At 46.6% G+C, this 19295-nt stretch overlaps 1 protein-coding gene across 3 annotated transcripts in view; it reads left to right on the forward strand.

The window, feature by feature from the left end:
• PRMT8 (protein arginine methyltransferase 8) overlaps positions 1–19295 on the forward strand; it is a 91787-nt gene that overhangs the window by 25434 nt on the left and 47058 nt on the right. For all 3 annotated transcript variants that reach the window (XM_081082364.1, XM_081082363.1, XM_081082365.1), the window contains exon 2: positions 6125–6310. In XM_081082364.1, the coding sequence (XP_080938490.1) occupies positions 6125–6310 (186 nt within the window). The remainder of the gene's footprint in view (positions 1–6124; positions 6311–19295) is intronic.

Consider the following 19295-nt stretch of genomic DNA (forward strand, 5'->3'; position numbering starts at 1 on the left):
ACTTGCAGACTTCCGACCCCTGATGAGCAGCAGGGAGTTAGGGCCATCTGCTCTAGCATAGCACTTCTTTCTGGGCAGGCTGACTTCAGTATTGCTTTGCTGGGTCCCATCTTTTAGTCCAGATGCTAGGACATGAAAGCAGGAGAGTAGATATGAGGATGGAACTAGAACTGTCTTTGGTCAAAGCAGACAGGAAAGCTATCTATACTAATAAAAAGGTAATATGCTAATTAGACCGGACATCTTCTGGACATCCTTCCAGACAAAGCCACAATGGTGGGGATCAAGGCGGAGGCGGTTAGGGGCATCAGGCTGGCAGGCAGCGGTGGTTAGGGGTGATCAGTCAGGTAGGCAGGCGAGCGGTTAGGAACCAGCGGTCCTGGATTGTGAGAGGGATGTCTGACTGCCAGTCAGACAGACATCCCCTGAGGGGTCCAGGATTGGAGAGGGTTCAGGCCAGGCTGAGGAGCCCCCTCCCATGCACGAATTTCGTGCATCGGGCCTCTAGTATATTTATAGGCAATAGGAGAGGTCCCAATGCCCAGCAGAGCCCTTGCTTGTCTCTCTGCTGCCTGACTTTCTGCCCTTGGAATGTCCCCCTTTCGGGTGAAGCTGAGGTCCATATCTAAAGGCAGACAGACAGTGCTTGAAGAGCTAACTCTATGTGATTATCAACTACATGGACCACAGTTTAGATCATATCTGGTAAGCACACGTGGGGAGGAAGAGAGCGATGCATATCTGGCTTCCTCCCCTGTGTGATTCCCAATATTTTGCTGATTTCTCAGCCAACATGTATGAGATTGGTTGATGTTTGAAGGTTGCCTTCACCCAGAGCCTCTGTTGCCCACTGAGGCTTATACAGGAGTCAGGACTTCAGACTTTACAGATGCGCCCACCATCATTCTTCAAGACCCAGCCCTTACATGAGTCTTGAGTCTTTCCAGGGCCATAGGAGGCCAGGCAGATGGGCCAAGACTGAGTTTTCAGAGCCCCTCCCAAGGGTCTTCCACTGTGGCTGAACCATCTTAAATGGCTTCCTGAGACATGTCTGGATTCCTATGGGTTCCTGTATGCCTACATGAGGACCTAGCGGGCCTGTACATCTGCTTCTCCCATAGGACCCACACGGCGCCTCACCACAACAGGTGCTCACTAGGTATTTGTGAGATGAAAAGCGCCACCCACGTAGCTGAATGCCCAGGCATCCTGGGCCACTGCTCTTTCCCACCCCACTCCCAGCCTCCTGGGACAGCACAGCTTTGAGCTCATGGGCAGAGCGCAAGACCCCTCTGCAGGAGGCTGACAGCCTGTGACATCAGGGCCAGGGCCACAGTTACCATTTTGTTCCCATGACCTGTAGTTATTGAGCTGAATCTCCCTCCATATCTATTCATTTCCCCCCTCATGAATATGCACATGGTCGACACTTTATAAATTGGCTGCTGGGGAAAGAGTGTCAGGGGGTCCCATGGAAAAGGGGACCTTGGAATCAGAGTTGAATGGCAGATAAGGGGTGACCTGGAACCACACCTGCTGCCTGGACCAGCTGGAACTTTTTCTCTTCTTAATATATTTAAATAGAGTCAAGATTGGGGTCAGCTTCGTGCACAGAACCTTTTTCAGGTTTAGCGATGATTGCACAGCTTCCGGAGCATAGCATCCATGCGGATGTGCAACGCTGGGTGGCAGTTGTCAATGTTTGGTGCCAGTGCCTGGTCACTGGAGTTCATTGTGCGGGTCGCATGTCACAGAACTGGAGCAGAACTGGGTCCCTTGATGCTGCCAAGGTCCTCAAAGGATAATGTTTCAGCTTCTCTCCCTGGACCTTCCTCATCCCCCTATGCCTTCTTTTTTGGGGTATCTCCCCCGACATGAACCCCTCATCCCTTCCCTCCCCCGCCATCTAGTGCAGATGGTTTCCAAATCCAGAGTGCCAGCCTCAGCTTCCCTCCAGAGCTCTGGGATCGCACTGCCTTTCCTTTTCCACTATTACCGTTTGCTATTTACAAAAGCAGTAGGTGTTAATGGCATAAATTTTAGGAAGTATAAACAAGCACAAGAAGGGAAAGACTGAGCTGTTGACAGTCCAACAAGAGGGAGACAGTCCCCGAATCCCTCTTCATCACACATAAGCATGAATAGGTTTTAATTTTCAAAATGCAATCGCTCTATCTGTTCTACTCCCACGTGCTCTTCTCAACCCACAGCTTATCATGGTAATATTCCTGTGTTGTTAAACACTCTTCCACAACATTTAAAAGGCTGTGTAGCCTGCACTCTGTCACTGTTCATGTAGTCACTTGTGCTTTGTGGAACCTCTAAGTCGACTCCTATTTTTTGCCATTGAATACTGCTTTCACAAAATTCTTATAGCTACACGCTTGTGATTATCCATGATTCTTTCCTTAGGATATACTTTAAAAAAAGGAATTATTGGGCTAACAGATTTCTGCTTTTTTTCACTTTTACTGAATTTTATCAAACTACCCTCCAAAAAGTTCTCACTAGAATTGTACGAAAGTACTTATTTTTTTTCTGCAGCCATTAAAAATAGAGTTTTTAGCAGTTTTGGAGGGAGCTGAGCTTATTTGGTATTTAAGAATTACAACTTTTTTGCTTTATTTTAAAGTTACCTGATTTCTAAACAGGTTAAATATTTTTGCCAGATGTCAACTTGCCATTTGTGCTTATTCTCACGTGAATTCGCTGTAAGCTCCTTGTCCAGTGTTAAATCGGGGATGTTCTTCTTTCTCTCATTGGTTTGTAAGAGCGCTCTCCATATTAAGGATATTAACCTTGCCTGTCGGGGATGGTAGAAATGTACTCTCAGTTTACCACTTGCCTTTTAATTTGGTTTGTAATATTTATTGACTGGGACTGCACTGCTGTCTGCTTGCTAGACATCTTCTCTTACATGATGCAATGGCATTGCACACTTCACATATTGAAATTGAAACTCATCATTTCCCTGGCCACCCTGTCCTTCCTGCCGGCTGGCTTGTTTCTGTTGATGCACCACCGTTTTCCTGGTCCCCCAGGCTGGAACTGTTGGAGGCACCTCTGGTTCCTGATATGCCATCAGTGGCCAGCTCCCAGAGCTTTTCTTTCTGTGGCTTCTCCGGCAGGCAGCCCTACTTACACAACAGTGCTTCAGATCCCCATGATTTTTTGACTGAACTTTGCAAATAGTCTCCTAAGTTCATGCCTTGCTTCCCCGATGCCAGGGCTGCCACTCCTCCTTTCTCCTCCTTGCCCCTGTGGGACGCTGCCTCACATTCATCTTCCTAAAGTAGAGCTCGAACATAGAACTCCCTGCTTAAAAGTGGCCAACAGCTCCCCACTGTCCTGTTTGTTTAATTACATCACAGCCTGGCCGTGATTTCCCTTCAGCCGAATCTCCCACTATCTCCACCAAGTTGCTCCCCAAACAAACTCACTGCTTTTCTTCCCCTTTACCTCTTTGCTCAAGCCATCCCCTCCTCCCAGAGTCCTCCCCACCACCTCCATCTACCAAAATTCATTCAGAAAGTTCCCCACCCACCTCACTGCTGCCATCCCAGGCTTTTCTGACTCTTTAAACGGAAACGAATCTCTCTTCTTTGAGCCCCCAGAACAATTTACTTGAGCTTCTCTTGTAAAACAAACCTTATTCCACCATCCAGTGGAGCCTCAAAGGTCTTAGACTCCTGCTAGAAAGCAGAGTGTTTGAGGGCACTGTCCTATACATCTGCTCCTCCCACAGGACCCGCATGGCGCCACGCCGCAACAGGTGCTCACTAGGTATTTGTGGGATGAAAAGCGCCACCCACGTAGCTGAATGCTTTGAGCTCATGGGCAGAGCACAGGACCCCTCTGCAGCAGGCTGACAGCCTGTAACACCAGTGACAGGGCCACAGTTACCATTTTGTTCCCATGACCTGTAGTTATTGAGCTGAATGACCCTCCATATTTACTCATTTCTTTCCCTCATGAATGTGATGGGCACACGTGGTTGATGCTTTGCAAATTGGCTGCTGGGGAGTCTCAGGGACCCCACGGAAAAGGAGACCTTGGCATGAGTTGAATGGCAATTAATGGGTGCAAGAGGCAGGCCCCTTTGACCTTGACCACACGTGCTGCTTGGACCAACTAGGACTTTTTCTCTTAATATATTTAAATAGAGTCAAGATTGGGGTCAGCTTCGTGCACAGAGCATTTTTCAGCTTTAGAGGTGACTCTGCAGCCAGCACGGGAGTGTGCAATTGACAGTCTATTTTTAGCCTCCCTGAGACCGTGACCAACATCCCAAGCTGAGGGTGGGCACACCTGCTGCATTCTAATGAGGCAGCCCGACTGCCTGTGCCAGCCCGGGATCTCGCCGACCTGAAATCCGATGTTGCTAAACTGGGAAGCCTGCTTATTTCCCAGAGGCTGTAGCCTAGATACACCATGAAAATGGGACCATCACATCCCCCTGCTGACTCCCCTCCAGCCCCTGGCGGTCTTGGGGTTGTGCCCACAGCATGATAAAGGGAAGAAGCCACTAGTTTTTTCTTTATCTTGCTCTGTCCTAGGAAAGGAGGTAGGAAGTCTGAGCTGACCCAGCTCACAGATGAGCAAAATGAGGCAGAGAATGGGGACATGTTTATGTAATCTGAATATTAATAATAATAATAATAACAATTAAACACTTATTATATGCTAGGCGGTGTTTTAATATCTTTACTTATATCAACTCATCCAAATTTCTGGACAGCTCCATCGGGTAGTTTTTATTTTGATCTCTGCCTACAGAGAAGGAAACTGAGGCACAGTGATGACAAAATGGCCCCCCAAGGTCATTTGTCAGCCAAGGAGCAGGGCAGGGCTTGAAAGCCAGGCAGTGTGGCCCCAGGGTTTGCATTCTTGCACTGTGCTGTCTGCCTCTCAATGCCTTCTTTCATTTTACTAGAGTCCGGGTAGGATCTAGGAGCCCTGATTCTCAGCCCCGGACAACCAACCACTGCACACGACTCGCTCTGTTTTTAAAGATGCTTCCGCTCTGAGGCCTGTGCTGTGCTGTGCACACCTGCATTTCCTCCCCTCCAGGGAGAGGAGGCTCTTCCCCTGGCAGACTGTGCCTCTGTAGTGAGGCTTAAACTTCTGGGCCCAGAATTTCTCCAAGCTTCTATCTCCTTCTCCCTCCTCCCCGTGGCCTGTGGGAGTGGCGGCGGTCAGTGTTGGGCAGCAGCAGTGGGTGTGCAGCTGGGCCAGGTGTCAGGACTGGGAACCCAGAAAGAGCGGTGCCGGTGGTGCCCGGGCAGGTCACCGAGGTGTGGTCTTCACAGCTCAGACCAATTGCTGAAGTCCAGAGCAACCACGAATCAGAAGCCAGAGTGGGAGGCAGCAGGTGTGAGGCCCAGAACCCAGAAGACCTGAATTTTGGGGGCCAAGTGCTGCCTGTCGAGTGGAGAATGGCCCGTGGGTGTGATCTTCCTGCGGGGGCAGGTGGGACTCATTTTAACTTAAACACTCAGTGCGCCGGCCTTTTCTAGGCACTTTACAGACACCAACGTGTCGAATCCTCAGGACAACTCTAGGTGATGAGACCATTTTATTCCTGCTTTAGATGTGGGGAAACTGAGGCACCAAGAGGCTAATCACTTTGCTCAAGGTAATACGGCTAGTACGTGGCAGAGCAGGATTCACGTTCGGGGAGACTGGCCCTGGAATCTCCTCTCCAGCCACCATGCTGGACATCTTTCCCTTTAATGAATGTTTACTATTTGCCTCTGAAGAAAGGTATTGTCCTCATTTAGTGGAGATGGGAACTGGGGCTTGGATGGGCTCAAGTCACCTGACTAGCAAGAGATGGAGCTGGGTTAAACCAGATCTGTTTGGCTCCTGAGTAGCATGGCACCTCAGCCATCAGCGTGACTGCCAGAAAGCTGGACGGCACCACATGCCTCAGGAGTGGCCGTGTGAATGACTGGCACCCACCCCTCAGGAGTGGCCATGTGGATCGCTGGCACCCACCTCTCAAGAGTGGCCATGTGGATCACTGGAGCGGGCCTCAGGGACCAGGAAGGGAGTAGGGGAGTAATCTCAGAGGGCAGGAACTCGCTGCCACTGTTCTCACCAGGCTCCCTTTTTTCGCCCTCAGGTGAGCAGTACCCCCTCTCAGCCCCCTCAGCCTGTGGTCCCATCCAAGCCTGTGCAATGTGTCCATCATGTGTCCACTCAACCCAGCTGTCCAGGACGGGGCAAGATGTCCAAGTTGCTGAACCCAGAGGAGATGACCTCAAGAGATTATTACTTCGACTCCTATGCCCACTTTGGGATCCACGAGGTAAACCATCCTGAGCTGGTGGCCGAATGGGGCAAGCTTGGCCCTGCTGTTCCATCACTGTTCTCTGAGGCAGCATGTGCTCAACTCTCCACTGTCATGAAGTGAGTTCTCCCAGTGGTCCGAGGCCCCTGATTCTCTCTCCATCCACGAGTCTCTCTGGGAGGGGGTCAGGGCCAGGCCTGGAGCAGGTGAGTAGGTGAAAGTGTGTGTCTGTGTTGCTTGGCTGGTGAGCAAGGAGAACTCAGGGCCTCCGTTTTACAGCCCGACACCTGTGTCTCTTCCCGGTCCTCAGTTCAGGTGGTCTAGGTGGACTGAACATCCTTGGTCCTCACTCCAGGAGCTCAGATGCTTTGCAGCTAGGGTCCTATAGCCAAAGGCCTTCTGGAGGTCATGGTGTTGGTCTTCAGGAAGGATGGACATGAATCCTTAGGTTTGTCCTGGTCCAATGGGTGCCTCCAGGGAAGAAATGCAGCAAGTGTCCATGGAAACCTGGCCCAGGTCTGGCACCCTGATTGATTCTCAGGAAATTCCTTTGTGTAAATGCTTGTCTTCATCCATAGCAGGGAAGACTTCTGTGAGCTGCAGCATAGAACAGAGCTTCCTGACAAGGGGCTTTCTGATACCTGTACCCCTGGCCCTGCCTTCATCGCCTTTTAACACTTTCAAGCCACTCCAAATAAACGACTATATTAACTGCGTGCTTACTCTCCTAAGCACAGTATATGTATCATTTCATTTATCCTTCCTCAGAACCTTAGGAAGAAAATATTTCTATTATCTCCTCATGGTCTGTATGTCTCAAAGCTCCACCTTCCAATTAGATGCTTCTGTAAACCCTTCCTGTATCGAAAAGGCTGCACTGCCATTGCCAGGCACGTATTTAGTAATAATAACCGGCATTTTTCTTGAGTGCTTACAACAACCTGGCTGTTGTTCTGGGCATTTTATATTATTAGCTCATTTATTCCTCAGGTCAGTCTTATAAGGTTGGTATTATTATCTGTCTCCATTTTATAGATGAGGATAAAAGACCTTAAGCATCAGATCGACCTTCGTTCATCCTTGCTGGTTCCTTCGCACACAAGGTTATAGGCTAATAAATGGCAGAGCTAGAAATTAAACCTTCACATTTTGGGCTCAGGGATTTCATTCCTAACTACGTAGCCATACAGCTTCTAAAACAGTTCACTCTTACCAGAAATGTTGACGTTGTTCCTGCTGGCTCCTTTGCAATTCCACGTGGTGGTAGAGAGTGGATGTGGAGTCCCTCAGTTACTATTAGACTTGCGCTCAGCCTGGGGAGGCACAAGGCTTGGCCCCCTGAGAACTCCTTTCCACATAAAAGCTCCTGCCTGGGGTGCGGGCCTGGCCCAGGGAGGCCTGGGCAGTCAAGCTTGCCTCTCTTGGTGGATCGAATGCCCTCTCAGGGCAGATGGGTGAGTTGTGCCTACTGTGATCCTCTTTCCGTGGGACCCAGAATTGGGATGGTGCATGTGTGGAGCCCTGTCCTGGGCCTGTGAGAGGCTCTGAGAGGCAGAAAGGACTCCTTCAAGAGCTCCGCTCCTCAAGGTCCCTTGGCGCTAATTAAAGGATGTGCCCTCCATGTGGTCAATTCTGACAGGCCCACGGCTCTGAGCACCTATATCAGGGCAGAAACTGCAGTCCCAGGGGCCCTGATGTGCTCCCCTTGGGGCTTTCCGAAATCCCTCCTGACGGAAACCAACCCTCCTCGATGGGCATTCAACTCCCCACCCATCTTTAGGCTGCGCTCCCCCACGGAGCCTCCTCTGATTGACTTCTCCGACACCTCCCTCTGAATTGCTAAGTTCTTGCTGGGCAACACTTAGGCACCCAGGATGTACTCTTCTGGGCTACTGTTAATCTCTGTAATTCTTCAGGTCTTGGTTCCTCAGCCTCTAACCAGTGTTTGGCACATCATCTGATTGGCAAAGGTTTATTGACGTGCCTGCTAGCTTCATCACTCAGGTGATGCCTGGCCAGCACCACGGCCAGGCATCCAGCAGGGTACGATTTCTATTGAGAGGGGACACCAAAGGTCATCAAATAAATATTATAGTATGTCTCCTCAATTTCATGTATTGATAGAAAAATCAAATTTGTAAATGAACATATATAAACAATGTAGGCTGAGCTAATTAAGTTGAAGTAAGGGATCTGCAGGTCGTAGATAACATGTCTTTCCTTAGTAACCTACCCTAGAATAGTTAGCAATTCTTCACATGAGAAAGTACTTCTGATCATCTAGCTTAAGTCCCTCATGCTGCTGCTGCTGTCCATCTCTAGATCCTGGCCTCAGGGAAACACAAAGGTCTATAATGCAGGGGTGACTAGTTGGCCTTTCTTCCTAGTTGAAGCTTTCCCTCCACCCTGTTTTTGGTCTCTGGTAGGAAATGAGTGGATGGACTCTTTACATTGTTCTTCGCGGAGAGAGGGCCTGCTCATTTTTTGTTATCAAACGCCAGGGATCTCAGTTCTGTGGCAGACGGCTCACAGCGATGCCTTTGCCGCCTCAGTCTGGGCAAGACCCATATCTCACCATCCGGAGCCGAGCTGGCCGTTTGGCAGTCTTCTCCCATCATTAACAAGATGCTCACAGGGCAGGCAGCAGCACCGCCAGCTTGCTGATTAATAGTGATCAGTGAGTGTTTAGGAAACATGGTGCTTGGGTTTGATGAGTTGGCAAATACAAAGGAGAAGCGCTGGGTTTGGGGAAGGACACTGTTGGGGTCTAGAGAGCACAGCAGGAGGTGGTCTGGACACTTCTGTTCTTCCATCTCATGACTCCATCCAGAAAGGACTCTGTACTCAACCTTCAGAGGGTGGGATGAGGGAGAGGGCCCTGTGGCCTTCCACTACAGGGCCTCTCTGAGAAGAATGGAATCTTGAACAGGAACAGAAGTGACAGATGTCTGCCTACTGAGGCCTCTGCTCAGAGTGGAGAGGGCCAGCTCTGTGACCTCCCGCAGCCCTGCTCTGAATTCTCAGCATCTTTGACAGGTGCTGGGCGTGGTGCCTCAGCTGCCTGCCAGTAGGGCTGTGCTGCCAGCCCCTGCACCCTGGGCGCCCGTCCCACTCCTGGCCAGCTCAGTTCTTTTGACAAGCTTGCTGCAGTTTCTTTTGAAACATTCTTCAAGACCTCATTTCTCAGCAATTAGTCAATGTGCTGTCACGTGTTTAACAGGCAAGAAAGCTGGGAGACAAAGTCATCCACAGCTGGAGCTGGGAATTGTTCTCACCAGAGTGGCATTCTCTGTCTGAAATGTTTGAGGCCTCTTTGGGTCATTCTCTCCCAGGGATGACTAAAGCAGGGGTGGAGGAGAAAAAGCCCTTACTTTGGGCAGGCCCAGTGGAGGAAGATTTGCTAAGTCACAACTTTCCTTTTCTAAGAACTTGTATCTTCGAACCTAACTCCTATAGTCTGGAGCCTAAAGAAGGGAAGAAGGGACCAAAGAAGTGACAAAAGGCAATGAATTAAAGGGGAGGAGGCACTTGGGAAGCTCTGCTTCAGCAAAAATAGGATCTGCAAAGGTATTGGGCCAATCTAATTCCATCAGGAAAGGCTGTGAGGATTTTTAATCATAACTGTGAGTGAGAGATTTCTGAAATATTTGTCTTTATTTTTGCTCCATTCTCTGCTCACCTCTAACAATTTCTTTGCATGGATGAAAGGGGTTATCACACAAGGCCAGAGCTAACACTTATATAATACTTGCTATATTTATTTAACTATCACAACAACCCTATGAAGTAGGCGCTCTTATCTAATCTAATAAAAAACAAACATGCAAATTGGCCATACCTTCACTACACCTTAAGCCACGCCCACCAGCCAATCAGAGCAACTATACGCAAATTAACCCAACCAAGATGGCAGCCGGCAGCCACGGAGCTGGAGCAAGCAGGAGGCTTGCATGCCCCAGTTATGGAGGAAGCCAAGCTTTACGCCTGCCGCAGCCTGCTCTGAGCTCCACTGAAGGCAACAAAGTTTCAATTATAGAATTAAATAAATCTAAGAATAAAAAAGAAAAAAGAAAAAAAGGAGAGGCTGGGAGCTTCCGTCGCCGGGGGCTTGGCCAGCCTGAAAATGGGCCTCAGCCCCTCACCCAGACCGGCCAGGCAACCCAGCAGGGACCTCCACCCTGATCCAGGACACCCTTCAGGGCAAACAAGCCAGCCCCCACCCATGCACCAGGCCTCTATCCTATCTAATAATAGACAAACATGGTAATTGACCATACCTTCGCTAGGCCTCCCATTGGCTAATCAGCACAATATGTAAATTAACCTCCAACAAAGATGGCGGCTAATTGCATACTGCAGGCAGGGTGGGACAGTGTGAGTGCGAGCTGCCGTCCAGGCCCCCATGTGCGACCCCAGAAGCCGCCTGCCTGCTGCCCGTGATGGATCTGATCCCGGGTTGCAGGCCGGCCCCAGAAGCCCCAGAAGCCACCTGATATGACAGTAACTCTATCAGTAAGTCAGTGGCATAAATGCACCAATTAAAAGACAGATTATGAGCATGAATCAAAAACAAAACCCACTTTAGATATAAAGATGCATATAGATTAAAAGTAAATGAATTAAGCTGCAGCTTGTTTTCTCAGTGGATAGAGCATTAGCCCATGGACTGAAGGGTCCCAGGTTCAGTTCCAGTCAAGGGCATGTACCTCAGTTGCTGGCTTGATCCCCTCCCCAGTCCCTATCAGAGCATGTGCAGGAGGCAACCAATCAATGTTCTCTCCCTTTCCCTTCACTCTTTCTAAAATTCAATGGAAAAATATCCTTGGGTGAAGATTAACAAAAACAAAGTAAATGGATTAGGTAACATTAAAGAGATTATAAGAAAAATATATTCCAAATTTTGTTAGTTGTATAACGGTTATGTTTAAATTATTAACACCTAAGAAATTGCGTGAAGGGTACATATAATATGCTGTAGTATTTTATAGGTTTTTTTTACATGTATGAGATTATTTCAAATTAAAAAATTAAAAATTAATAAAATATTAATTAAAATGTATCTGCATTACATGAAAAATCTCCTAATTGCTTCTAGCATAATTTATTAAATTGTGCTAAAATTTACAAGGGTTCAATTAAAAGATATCTTAATTCTAAATTGGGGTCCTCAAACTATGGCCCACGGGCCACATGCGGCCCACCGAAAACATTTATCCGGCCCCCCGGGTGTTTTTGCCGCTGCTGCCTGTCCTGTTTAGCAGCTGACTCGTCCCAGGCCCACAGTGCACATGTGTGGAATGTCTGAGGGACAGTGAACTGACCCCCTGTTTAAAAAGTTTGAGGACCTCTGTTCTAAATGATATAATAGAAAATATATAATAGTGCAATTATAAGCACTTATCTGAAAATAAAAATTTAAAGAAGTGAATTTAAAGAAGGAATTAGCCAAAGAAAATATATGCACAACCCATGGACACAGACAACAGTATGGTGATGGCCAGAGAGAAGTGGGGAACAAGAGCTGGGTAGAGGGGGCAAAAGGGTGGAAATAGGGACATCCTGTATAATAATAATAAAAAGCTAATATGCAAATTGACTGAACGGCAGAATGACCAGTTGCTATGATGCGCATTGGCCATCAAGGGGCAGACGCTCAATGCAGGAGCTGCCCCCGGGTGGTCAGTGCACTTCTATATGGGAAGTGCCACTCAGCCAGAAGCTGGCTCATGGCTGGCCAGCTCAGAGATGGTGGCAGGAGTCTCTTCCACCTCCGTGGCAGCACTAAGAATGTCCAACTAACGGTTTAGACCCGATCCTTTAGGGGCCTAAGCCTTTAGTTGGAAATCCCCTGAGGGCTCCCTGGCTGCCAGAAGGATGTCTGACTGCAAGCTTAGGCCTGATCCCCCGGGGAGTGGGCCTAAGTCAACAGGTGGACATCCCCCAAGGGGTTCTGGACTGCAAATGGGCACAGGCCAGGCTGAGGGACCACCCCCCACTCCCGAGTGCGCAAATTTTTGTGCACTGGGCCTCTAGTCCTATATAATAAAAGGATAATATGCAAACTGACCCTAACAGCAGAACGACTGGGAATGACTTGTCACTATGACACACACTGACCACCAAGGGGCAGACGCTCAATGCAGGAGCTGCTCCCTGGTGGTCAGTGTGCTCCCACAGGGGGAGCTCTGCTCAGCCACAAGCCAGGCTGATGGCTGCCAGTACAGCGGTGGTGGTGGGAGCCTCTCCTGCCTCCTCAGCAGCACTAAGGATGTTAGACTGCAGCTTAGGCCTGCTCCCCACTGGCAAGTGGACATCCCCCAAGGGCTCCCGGGCTGCCAGAGGGATGTCTGATTGCCAGCTTAGACCCAATCCCCCAGGGAGCGGGCCTAAGCCAGCAGGTGGTCATGCCCCAAGGGGTCCCAGACTGCGAGAGGGCACAGGTTGGGCTGAGGGATCCCCCATCCCTCCGAGTGCACAAATTTTTGTGCACCAGGCCTCTAGTTACCCCATATTCCAGATGGGGAAATTGAGATACAGAGGCTGAATGATGATCTGGATCAGAGAGCTCAAAAGCTTTAGAGCTATGATTTGATTGTAGGAATTCTGGCTCCATTATACTCTACTGTATTCCTATTTATAGAGCATGGGTTATGCACCATGCCCTGTGCCTGGTTCTGGGGAAACCATCTGCAGTCTGTAGTCTCATTGCGAGGTCTTGCAGTTTTGATATCTAGAAGTCTTGGAGTGTTTGGTCCCAGACATCTCTGGGAGGGAAGGGCTTGAGCTCACTTTCAAATAAGTTAAAGCCAAAAGTAAACTCAATCTAAGTAAACCCTTCCATCCTCAAATTCTAGTATGATCAAATATATGAGTTCTGAGGCAACACAGGAAGTAGTGGCTCTGCTGGAAAGCAAATAGTACAAGATCTTTTAGTCCCTGTGATTAAATTCCCTAACAGAAGGATTAAAGCCACAAACCCATCCCAAACTTGCTCAACTCCTGATTGGATTGAACTGAGTAGCCCATCACTCTAGCTGCCTAACAAAGGAAAAAACAGTACTTTTTGGAAAAGACAACAATAATAAAAACTAACAGCTGGTAGTGTTTCTTACACATTATCTACAGTATAAAATAATTATTATAAGATGTGCAGAAACAGGAGAATTTGGTTCATAGTCAAGAGGAAAATTAATCAATAGAAACAGACCTATAGACAGCCAAGGCCTTGGAATTATCAGAAAAACACTTTAAAATAACTATAATAGATATGATTTTAAAAAAATCTCCAAGAGAAGATGTATATAATAGATGAAATTCTACAATAAAAATACAAGATCTAAACCAGATATTTATTGGATAAGATTAATAGCAAATAGGATACATAGAAAGAAAAGATCTATGAACTTGAGGACAGATCAGTAGAAATCATCCATAAAGAGGAAAAAATATTGACAACAAGCTCAGTGATTTGTGGGACAGAAACAAGTGGTAAAACATGTGAGTTCCAGAAGAGAAGAAAAAGAATAGGAAAGAAAAATATTAGAAAAAGTATAGGCGGATAAATTTCAAAAAGTGATAAAAAACTTAGTTTGCTCAAGCAATGAAGCCACATCTGAAACAACTGGAATTACCACCTGATTATGTTTATGATAATCCCTGGTCATTCTCTAAGATCCATCTCTGTCTTCTGCATCGACCACATAGGCACACTGAATGGGGATGTGGGTCTCCGGGAATTCATCTCCTGGACTGATGGGCCTCATGGAACTAGTGTCAGTTCAGAGCCAGTGTCCAGTAATCCTCAAAAATCTGTCTTTTTTTTCTCCAATGTTATCACCCTAATAAATAGCTGCAAGCCTTCTTAGGGAAGACTGGAGAATGATTAACAGCATCAGTTCTTGGCAGTACAACAGGATTCCCCCCCCCCCCCCCCCGCAGGGGACATGGATTTTCCTTCATTCAAGGGGTTCTGTAAACTAACTCAAGTTTGGGAATCATGGAGGGACTCTGACTCTGGTGATTCAAACCAGACTTCTGCTCACCAGATCTACTAGTATAACTTTTCTGCTTAAACATATTAAGCAAGAATTTAGTATAATTCCCTTCTGAAATACTATAATCAAGCAGCGAACATCAGAGATCTTTGCAATTCAAACTATTCTGAAAATCTTTGGCTCCCATGTCCTTCATGGTAACCATGCCCACCCCATCTTTGGTGATTACGTGCTGCAATTTAACCCCCACTACCTCAGGATCTCAGTTTGATGTTATCCCCATAGTATTCAGGGATCTCAGTTCAGTGGTAGAATTCCTCCTGTAATTTCTGACTTATAGAGAAGAGCTACCACAGAGCTCTTCAAGGATGCTGGCCTCCTCTCACAAGTTTATTTCACACAGCTGTGGTGAAAGGTGTGCTCTCTGGTGTTGGTGAGTAGGTCTCACATGATAATTGCACACTAACCTTCTGATTTCCCTGAACCTCTGGGTACCCCCCTCTTTGGCATACTGAGAAAGTTCTGACAATTCAATTTCATTTAATGTAGGCTAATGTTGGGTCCATATTTCAGTCAACCAACCAAACCAATAGTTAGGAGCATTTCGAGCCCCTGAAGCTAAAATGGTGAACCCAGAATCTCTGGTTAGTGGTCCTATATCAATAAACTTGGCCCGTCCAGCTTTATTTTCCATTCATGTTTATCCCACACTCTTAATATACATTTCCAGCCCTGACCAGTTTGTTCAGTGGTTAGAGTCTTGGCCCATGCACCGAAGGGTCACAGGTTCAATTCCAGGTCAAGGGCACAAACCTGGGTTGCAGGTTTGATCCCTGATCCCGGTCAGGCACGTGCAGGAGGTCACCAATCAATTTTTTTCTTGCATCACTGTTTCTCTCTCTCTCCGTCTCCCTCCTGGGCTTCCACTCTCTCTAAAAATCAATGGAAAAAATATCCTTGGTTGAAGATTAACAAAAAATAAAATACATTTCCATATATATTCCCTAGTTTTCAGTCTATATAAATAAAAATTATCATGCATTTCTTTTTGTGTGTATCACATCTCCCAGTGAGTCACTCTTTATACCCTTTGGGGACTGCTTGGAGTTTAATCTAATTGTAGGGGTAGCAGCCAATAAGGTTGGTGGGGGTAGGTCCTGGAAATCAGCAGTACCTTGCTAGCAAGTTCCTCAAGGGAGGCCAATGTGATTCTTCAGAAAAACAAAAAACAAACAAACAAAAAAACCTCCCTCAGGCAGGGATAGAAGATGCTTCTACTGGCAAAGAAAACTCTGTCATTTAGGGACTTGAGGTTCAGCTTCATTAGAATTTGACCATATGTTCCAATTCCAATATTCAAGATCCCATTTCTTCCCAATAGAGGCCTCAACTTTAACAAAAGAGACCCTGCAGGGATGGGAATTCAATTTGTGTTGTAATTCAGGCACTTGCAGGATTAGACTTCAGATTTGCTTTGCAGAAATCTTAGCCCTGCACCTACAGGAAATGCCACCGCCTCCCACCCCTCACCCCAGCCCCCCCCCCCCCAGCCCCCTGCCCTGAGAACTTATAGAAGCTTTTAGGTGCTATATTCAGACCCTGAACTGGAAATTTTAAATCCTGTGCTCATGATTTGTTTTATCCAAGATTTCTAGCAAAGTTAGTAGTAATCATCCAACTAACCCACTCCATTATATTATTCCTCTTTTTGACCAAAATGTGCTAAGGTAGCAAATGCTTGGCCTCCCAGTCTTGTCTTCTATAGATACTTTATTACAGGTATCTCAAGCTAAACTTGAGTAACTTCTTTGCCATTTCATGCCAGTGACTACCAGTGCCCCCTTTACCAATGGCAATAGAGCTATTAGTGCCTTTAAAACTCAGAACTGATTCAGAGAACACAACTTCAGGTTCTTTTCCTTAGGAACTATTCTTGGTAGCAATCTCTGTATCAGTCAGGGTTCAACAATGGAAGCATATCCAGTAGGATTTTGTATATATATCCATGTCTGATGTTGGAGCTTTAAGTCTACAGAACAGGTAGCTAGGAAAGAAATTTGGATATAAAATAAGGGAAGATCAGGAGCAGCTAGAACCCATAAGCACAAGATTGAACCCTACAACAGGTTGAAACAAGTATTCATTCTATTGCCTTTGACCTTGGTGACAAGCATATCCTATAGAGCCTGGGGTGTTTCACCACGGAAATGCGCACCTGGCCCAGGAGTTAGAGAAGCTGATTTTGAAGGCAGAACAATTGTACATCTGCCAATGACATATGTGCATTATAAAATGGTTCCTGCCTCCTTTTTGCCTTCTAAATCACACAAGAGTATTTCTTGTAACCTCTCCTAACTAGAAATATAATGGAAAGAGAATTCTGTAAAATGTAGTTCAGGTGGCCAAGGTGACATGTTACAAAGCCACTGAACATGTGTGCACAGAGCTTAAAACATAAAGCAAAATCTACAGAACTAGATGGAGAAAAATACAAATCCTCAACCATAAGTAAAGATTTGTTTTAATGCTAGTTTATTGGTAATTGATAGAACAAATGTACCAAAAAAAAAAAATCAGTAAGGCTGGAGAAAATTTGAACAATCTTCTGACATTATCAAATAATCTGACCTAATTGGCATTTTTAGAACATTGCACCACCAATCTATAGAATACACATTTTTTTAAAGGGCAGATTGAAATATTCAGTAAGATAAATATGCTGGGCTACAAACAAATCTCAATGAATTTCAAAAGGTTGAAATTATGCACAGTATATATCTCTCTATATAAAACCCTAATATGCAAATAGACCGAACTGTGGAACAACTGAACAACTGGTTGCTATGATGTGCACTGACCACCAGGGGGCATGCATGGAACATGGCGGGATGGTGGAGCAGGTGAGCAGGGGTGCCAGATCAAGGTGGGGTGCTGGTCGCTGTCATCGGGGTGAGCCTCTAGTGGTTACTGAAATTTCTTTGCTCCAATGTGCCACGGTCCTGCCCAGTGTTCATACCTGCTGCCAGCGCCAGCCCCACTCCCACCTGCAGCTGGCGCTGGAGCCACTGCTTGCACCTGCTGCCGGTGGCTGGTGCTGACCCTGATGGCTCGGTGCCATCAGTGGGTGCGAGTGGTGGCTGCCAGCCCCAATTGCCCCTGAAGGCTTCTTCACCTTCCCCTGCTCCTGAGGGGTGATCGGGGCAGCAGCTGCCACTTGCACCTGCTGATGCCACCGGCTCTGCTCGCACCCACTGCTGGCGCCGGCCCCAATTTCTCTGCGCTGTCAGTGGGTGTGAGTGGGGCCAGTGGTATCAGCATATGGGAGTGGTGGCAGCAGGAACAGGGCTGCAGGCAGACAGGGGACCAGGGCCACAGTGGGAGGGGCCAGGCACAGACACAGAGGATGGGCTGAGACCTGCCCCTGTGCCTACTACAACCTCACGGCCCACAGTTCCTTTCAAGGTGCACGAATTTGTGCACTGGGCCCCTAGTTTTTTCATAATAGAATTAAATTAGAAACCAGAAGCAATAAATTTTCTAGAAAATCTCCAAATATTTGGAAATTAAGCAGCACTGAGAACAGGGTCAGGAAGAAATCACAGGAAGTTAGAAAATATTCCAAATGCAATGATAATGAAAACAATGCTGTGAAATGAATGTCCCCTCAGATTTCATATGTTAAAATCCTAACCCCCAGTATGATGATATTAGGAGGTGTGGCCTCTGGGAGGTAACTAGGGCATGAGAGCCAGCCCTCATGAATGGGATTAGTACCCTTCTTAGAAGACACATGAAGGTTTGCTGTCTTGCTCTTCTGTCTGCCATGTGAGGACACAAGGAGCAGGCAACCACCTGCAAACCAGGTACTGGATCTGCAGCACCTTAATCTTGGGATTTCCAAACATCCAGAATGTGAGAAGTAAATGTTTGTTTTTTTAAGCCTCCCAGTCTAGGACATTCTGTTATAGCAGCCTGATCTAAGACACACAACATATGAAAACTTGTAGGATGCAGTTAAAGAAATCTTTAGAGGAAAATGTATAGCTTAAATGCTTTTATTAGAAAGCAAAAGTATAAAATCCATAATCAAAGCTTCCACCTTATGAGGTAGAGAAAGAAGAGCAAATAAAATCCACATAAGTCAAAGGAAAGACATAATAAAGATGAGAACAGAAATCAATGAAGTAGAAATAAAACATTAAAGAAAATCAACAGAGCCAAAAGTTGGTTTTTGAAAATACTAATTAAATCAATAACACCTAACTAGACTGATCAAGAAAAAAATCTTAGAAAACACAGATTATAAATAAATGAAGGCAAGGACATTACTACAGATCATAAAGACACCCAACAGTCGTTAGAGACTATTATAACAATACTAGTGGCCTGGTGCACGGATTTTTACACATTGAAAGGAAAAGGAAAATAATTAGAAGAAATATTTTAATATTGCTATTTGCCCCTTCTCTGTAATGAAAGTGGTAGAGCTGCTGCTGGTTGCCACCTGTGGGTGATCGGCAGGGCAATCAGGCCCTGCTCCCACCCACCTTGGCCTGGTGCTGCCCACTCACCTGCTCCACCATCCCGCCAGGCTCTCGTCGGGGCCCATTGGGGCAAGCAGTGCCTCCACTGTTGCCCGATGCCAGCACCATGTCACCAACACCCGTCATGTTCCGTGCTGCCCTCTGGTGGTCAGCACACATCATAATGAACAGTCGAAGGGGACAATTTGCATATTAGGCTTTTATTACATAGGATTATACCCATAAATTTGACATCTTAGCAGAAATGGATAAATTCTTTGGAAAAAAAACACCCTGCCAAAACTGATGTAAGAATGCATAGAAAATGAAAATAGCCTTCTATCTATTAAATAAACTGAATTCATAATTTAAAATCTCTCCACAAAAAAGACTCCAGGCCCAGATGTTTGTACTGGTGAATTATACAGACATTTAAAAAAGGAAAACATTGATCTCACTCAAACCTTTTCAGAAAATGTATAAAGA

Source organism: Myotis nattereri (genome assembly GCF_964212035.1).
Source record: "Myotis nattereri genome assembly, chromosome: 2".
In the NCBI taxonomy this organism is placed as follows: domain Eukaryota; kingdom Metazoa; phylum Chordata; class Mammalia; order Chiroptera; family Vespertilionidae; genus Myotis; species Myotis nattereri.